Source organism: Ictalurus furcatus, chromosome 6, assembly GCF_023375685.1.
Source record: "Ictalurus furcatus strain D&B chromosome 6, Billie_1.0, whole genome shotgun sequence".
NCBI classification, from domain to species: Eukaryota; Metazoa; Chordata; class Actinopteri; order Siluriformes; family Ictaluridae; genus Ictalurus; species Ictalurus furcatus.
Window position 1 is genome coordinate 33,940,673 of NC_071260.1, and position 6,865 is coordinate 33,947,537.

The 6,865-nt window shown below is 42.1% G+C and overlaps 1 protein-coding gene across 1 annotated transcript in view; it reads right to left on the minus strand.

Moving 5' to 3' along the window:
* gpr143 (G protein-coupled receptor 143) overlaps positions 1-5,119 on the minus strand; it is a 7,523-nt gene extending 2,404 nt beyond the window's left edge. Inside the window, exons 1-6 of the mRNA XM_053627811.1 lie at positions 4,864-5,119; positions 3,127-3,236; positions 2,760-2,854; positions 2,533-2,625; positions 2,290-2,399; positions 675-783 (exon numbers count right to left, since the gene is read on the minus strand). Coding sequence (XP_053483786.1) covers positions 675-783; positions 2,290-2,399; positions 2,533-2,625; positions 2,760-2,854; positions 3,127-3,236; positions 4,864-5,119 — 773 coding nt within the window. The remainder of the gene's footprint in view (positions 1-674; positions 784-2,289; positions 2,400-2,532; positions 2,626-2,759; positions 2,855-3,126; positions 3,237-4,863) is intronic.
* Positions 5,120-6,865: the final 1,746 nt, after the last annotated feature.

Genomic DNA, 6,865 nt, shown 5'->3' on the forward strand with positions numbered 1-6,865 from the left:
TTTGACCTGCTGTTGATCGGTGCTTTTGTTTACAGGCTGATTTTTGTTCCTAAGGCTCGGGGTTGGAGGATTTGTGTTCATTATGTTGATTATATCAGTGTTTTGTAATTCAGGCCAAATAAATGTGACTGTTGTGTGTCAGACTATTGTTTTATTTATTTATTTTTTTAAGCCAGGTTTAGTCAGAAAAATTAACTAGTCACTACACAACATAGTGACTATATTGTGGATCAGGTGGTAGAGCGGGTCGTCCACTAATCGTAGGGTTGGAGGTTCGATTCCCGACACACGTGACTCCCCATAGCGAAGTGTCCTTGGGCAAGACACTGAACCCCAAGTTGCTCCTGATGGCAAGTTAACGCCTTGCATGGCAGCTCTGCTATCGTTGGTGTGTGAGTGTGTGTGAATGAGACACAGTGTAAAGCGCTTTGGATAAAAGCACTATATAAGTGCAGACCATTTACATGCTAGCAATCACAGACAGTGGATTTCTTTTAGAAGTTTAAAGTTGAGCAGTGCACACCAGCTTAAGATACGTACATGCTAACTAAGCTAAACTACCATGAAGTACTAGCTCACCTTATTTTCCATGCTAAAAATTTGCAGTTCATTTGGTAAACACAAAGCCGTTCCATTTAGCAGCTTATGAAGAGACGTGAAGCGAAACTTCTCACCAGATAAAGAAGACCAGGAGCATTTTGAAGAAGCGTATTTTGATTTCTGCTCCTAAACGTCTCTCGTTTTCTGTGTAAATTCCTTGACGTCCTTTCAGTAGTGATGTAACTGTGAAGAAATATAACAATACGTAGTCACTGAAGACAGATGGTAAAAATTTGTTAGAAAACATTGATCATGTTTAAAATGCCTACAGTAGATGATAGAATGCTTTGGTAAATGAGGTTCATTTTTGGAGCACCCTCTGAGAGAGGAGTGAATCTCAGCTATGACCAAATGATTCAATGATTTAAACACTGACCCTCTGAGAGAGGAGTGAATCTCAGCTATGACTAAATGATTCACTGATTCAAACACTGACCCTCTGAGAGTTGAGTGAATCTCAGCAATGACCAAATGATTCTCTGATTCAAACACTGACCCTCTGAGAGAGAGTGAATCTCAGCAATGACCAAATGATTCTCTGATTCAAACACTGACCCTCTGAGAGAGAGTGAATCTCAGCAATGACCAAATGATTCTCTGATTCAAACACTGACCCTGTGAGAATTAAGTGAATCTCAGCTATGACCAAATGATTCAATGATTTAAACACTGACCCTCTGAGAGAGGAGTGAATCTCAGCTATGACTAAATGATTCACTGATTCAAACACTGACCCTCTGAGAGTTGAGTGAATCTCAGCAATGACCAAATGATTCTCTGATTCAAACACTGACCCTCTGAGAGAGAGTGAATCTCAGCAATGACCAAATGATTCTCTGATTCAAACACTGACCCTCTGAGAGAGAGTGAATCTCAGCAATGACCAAATGATTCTCTGATTCAAACACTGACCCTCTGAGAGAGAGTGAATCTCAGCAATGACCAAATGATTCTCTGATTCAAACACTGACCCTGTGAGAATTAAGTGAATCTCAGCTATGACCAAATGATTCACTGATTCAGACACTGACCCTCTGAGAGAGGAGTGAATCTCAGCTATGACTAAATGATTCTCTGATTTAAACACTGACCCTCTGAGAGAGAGTGAATCTCAGCAATGACCAAATGATTCTCTGATTCAAACACTGACCCTGTGAGAGTTAAGTGAATCTCAGCGATGACCAAATGATTCTCTGATTCAAACACTGACCCTCTGAGAGTTGAGTGAATCTCAGCTATGACCAAATGATTCACTGATTCAAACACTGACCCTGTGAGAGTTAAGTGAATCTCAGCTATGACCAAATGATTCACTGATTCAGACACTGACCCTCTGAGAGTTGAGTGAATCTCAGCTATGACCAAATGATTCACTGATTCAAACACTGACCCTCTGAGAGAGAGAGGAGTGAATCTCAGCTATGACCAAATGATTCACTGATTCAAACACTGACCCTCTGAGAGTTGAGTGAATCTCAGCTATAACCAAATGATTCACTGATTCAAACACTGACCCTCTGAGAGAGAGAGGAGTGAATCTCAGCTATGACCAAATGATTCACTGATTCAAACACTGATCCTCTGAGAGAGAGAGGAGTGAATCTCAGCTATGCTATGTTTGTCATTATCTTGCAACTAAGGTCAGATGTTCACACTTGCAGAGGATTGTGGGTGAAAAATAAACCTTACCAGCTTTGACAGTGCGTGTGAACAGGATTGGATTGACTAAAAGCACCAACAGCATGGGAGCGTAAGTGGTAACGTAGTGAGGGATGGCGTGCTGAAGGCCTTTTTCACAACTGAAAAAAAAACATGACAAACTTAATGAATAAACATTGACTAATATCTAACACCAATATACCGTAACTGTAACTTTTAGTATTTTATATACCGACAGTATATCTTCTCTAAACTGGAAGTGTGTATGTGTACCTTGAGAGGGAGGGGTAATAAAGCATCGCTACACCTTCCACACACAACAGCACCGCCAAACCCCACGTGATCATATGGTACAGAACAATGGTGCTAGAGGACAATGTGTATGAGAGAGAGAATAAAGGAGGAGAAAAATAAAATGAAAAAGAGAGATACGACAATAATAGTATAAAAGAAGGAGACTGGATCAGGGGATTAATATCACAATTTATTTTTCAACAAACCTGGTTCCAGCTGATCGTTTGACCACCAGAAATGCGTCCACCGCGTAGCAGAACATCCACCAGAACGAGGCACTGAAGAACAGCTGGATCCACATCTGGAGAAATATAAAGTCTAACTAATTTCATTTACTTTCATTACATAAACAAACACAGGAACTGACCATTCTACACACTAATACACCAGAGCTAGTGTTACAGGAACAATATTAATATTAATAATAATAATAATAACACTGTATGAGTTCAGATGCATTAATCTCCTAGAAGTTAGATAATATTATGATGGGAAACAAATACTAGGATTGGAACCATGGTTATTTAAGTGTGTGTGTGTGTGTGTGTGTGTGTGTGTGTGTGTGGGACGTACAGCGCTGCCCACGCAGAACACTTCAGGCCACACGTTACTGGTGTTAGTGAGTGAAATCTCCTCGATGATGCTGGGAACGCCGAGCCAAACTGACGATCTTGCGATTATTCCTGTTCAAACACATCACAGCCAGTCATATAAACCCTAACCCTAATAACCCATATCAATCTACTGTAAAATATAACATAACGCAGAAAACTGTCTGAGAACTCTAAACAATAAAACCAGTTCAAAATATAAAATAAAAGTGTCCTTGTGGACAGACAGAAGAAAATGGTCCCTATCGTGGACTGAAGTGCATCTGCAGCTGCGTTTCCGTTTCAGTTTCACAATGCCGCGAGCGTGAGTGTGAGATCCCGTGTCAGACTGCTGTGAGAGCAAGGACGATGAATCACGTACACTTTCAACGTAGACTGGGACACTCTGCTGTCTCGCAGTCCCTGCAGGGAGGCAGGAACTGTTCAGAGCACCAGACCAGATGATGGGTTTCCACCAGAGTGCACATGAGGTGATATCTTCAGCTACGTCTGCACTCAGGAGTGTTTCCTAAGCGTTTCCTGCTTTTCACTCTGTCTGGCCAAAAATCACAGGCACCAGTATCTTGGGCAGGGGTGCCAAATCTTTTCCAGGAAGAAGCTGATAAGGTCTTGCAGGCTACTTTGGCCTAGGACTCTTGACCTGATTGCTGAAGTTCTGTGGAGTGTGGGTAGAATCAGTGCTAGAGGTGGAAATGAGGTGGACAGGGTCAGGTGTGGGAAAGCGTATTCTGATCCAGCAGGTCAAGATACAGTGACCCTGAACCCAGGCGAAACTGAAGTTTGTACCCCTGTGACATCATCATCATCATCATCATCATGGCACACTGGTCTGATGTTAAGACTTCCCAACGAGCAATAATTTCGGCTGATGATGAAATGGAGCTCAATTTAATTCAGTTCTATTTGTATAACACTTTTAACAATGGACATTGTCTCAAAGCAGCTTTACAGAAACATATAAACACAGGATGGAGATTTTAAGTGTGTGAGTTTATCCCTATTGAGTGAGACGGTGGTGACGGTGGTGAGGAAAAACTCCCTGAGATGATCTGAGGAAGAAACCTTGAGAGGAACCAGACTCAGAAGGAACCCGTCCTCATCTGGGGAATAACGGATAGTGTGAAAGTAAAGGAAAGTTCATTCTGGTTTAATATGAAGTCTGTTTGTTGAACTAGTCCACTGTTCACTAAAGGAGACAGAATTATATGTGGTAATCGCAGTCCCGAGGCCATCGCAGCAACCGTAGTCCCAGCAACCACAGCGAGAACGTCCATGTGGAATTGAGGTCCAGGACCACTTCCATGAACTTCAAGTTCACCGTTCAGACATCAGAGGACTCCAGTGAAGGGTGCAAAAGTCTGCTGCATGTGACTTCAATTCCAAGGTCATATGATTCCACCCGAGCCGCATCTAGAAAGAGGCGCTGATCCCTAACCCTGGCTCGTGCGGTAGGTTTCTCAGCGTTGACTCACACACGCTTGGCAATTTATAAATATAACATAACACAAATTCTATAAGCGCTTGATGATGCCACAGACATAAAGTCACATCCTCATTGAACTGTTATTTATATTGAAGAATACATTATTTACAGCTTTTATATTATTAGTTTATCTCCATGTCTATCGATGGCATCTCTTCCACAGTAAGGCTACTTCTCATGCTAACACGCTGCTGTAGAGTACGAGATCTTCCTTACCCACGCATCCTAGTATATCACACACACTTATGATGAACAGAATCCTGGATGAAGAGGCCGGTTTTGGGAGCGGGTATGTCCCGATTCGCCTGTATCCTCTCCTTTTAGGAAGAATCTGCAGGAGAGAGAAGATCACGCTCAATCCGGCGCTTCCTGCACACATGGTGGAGAAAAAAACAGGCTGGAAGGTGACGATAAAATCCGTCGCAGCATCACGATTCGGACAGCAGAACGTCTCGAGGCGAGGAGAAGCCATGCTTTCCGCTTGTACAAATATGTGACTGTGTGTGTGTGTGTGTGAGTGTGTGTGTGAGTGTGAGGAAAGCTGCAAGTCTCCACGTTTAGAAACCAAAACAAAGCGTTCTGACGAAATCTAGTTCCAGTTACTTTACAACTGATTCCTTTTGATTCGTCCTAAAAGAGAGACGAGAGGAGAGACGTCCATCGCTCTGTCCGTTCATTCATTTAGTCTCTCGGAGAAAATCACGAGCTGAAGCATCATGTGCTTCTGCTTAATTCTCCCCCTCAAGCAACAGTTTTGTGAAAGAAGCTGCTCCAGGAATGCTGCGGTGACGTGCTGCATGCTTCATGGTGGACTTTGTTCACTAAAAAGAAGTTTTGTTTTGTTTTTCCATCAGTTATCAAACACGAACACATTCACCTAACTGGAGCGTATGACTGAGACTGAGGGAAGAACATGATTGTTATAACTAGTAACATTGAATTGAAGGAAGAAGCTAGAAATATTTTTCTTTAATATTTAACATGCTAATTCAATGTTTCAGTTTAACTGAACATTGTTGTTTTGTCATGTTGAGATTATTCTACTGCAGCTTGCTCCTGAGCACCATCAGATCCCTGCAACGGATCCAGAATGCAGCTCCAAGGTTTGTTTTCAACCTCCCCAAGTTCTCCTACAAAGCCAAAAACAGACCCCCCATTTACACATCTGTTCCATACTGCCTTCTAGCGCGGCTCGACCATCCCTCAAGGTACAAGGGAGATATGCATGAAGGCTTGTCTCTGTCCTGGAACCCAGGCGCTCTTCCCCTGGCTGTCTGAACTGCTGAGTCACTAGCTAGTCTTTAAAAGAAGAGGAAGAAGTTCTACCATTTCACCAAGGTCTTAAATTACCATTCACTGTTGTCCTAACTTCTCTCTAAAAGCTTTTCAGCCTGATGGTATTCTTAATCCCTGACCTGTTGAACCCACAGGCTGCTGTTTAGATATTCCAGATTACAAATCTACTAATTGTGGGACGTCTAGCTCTGCGTTCGGCTGAGGCAAGAGCTGTTCGGCCCGCTACAGCCAGTCTGGACATACAGCGGAGGGCAGGGAGAAGTCTGTCCCTCCTGAGAGCATCAGCACCCAGGCTGACCTCCCTCAGATCAGTTTTGTCATCGAAGCTAACAGACGGGTTTTCCTAGCTTCTGAGAAAAATTATCATTTGATTAGTCATTTCCAAAATGCTGTCAATTTAATCAAATGGGTTTTTTTCAGCCAGCGAAGGAGAGAAATGGTACAAACCCTGGGCAGTGCTGAACCAACGGATTCTGTGAGGTATGAGAATGTGGTTAATGAGGTGGCTACAGACTTCAGCTCTACCGGAGACCTGGTGCCCAACTTCTCCAATGAGCTGTACCATTTCTTTCTTATGGACTTAATTATAGTTGCCTAACAATTCTATTTAACCAGAGAGAGATATATATATATATATATATATATATATATAAATTCATGTTATCACATTTTACAGTGTTTAAACCTGCAATTGAAATTGACATCATTTGGATTTTTACCATTTGATTTATAAAATTGTCAAACATTTAAAGGTGCAAAATATATATTTTTGTCACACAAAGGGTCATTTTAGAAAACAGACATTTGTTGGTTGCATAAGCTTTCACACCCCTTGGGTCAATACGGCCTTTACAATTACAGCTGGGATATGTCTCTATCAGCACATCCGAATCATGATATTATTGTCTACTCTTCTTAGTAA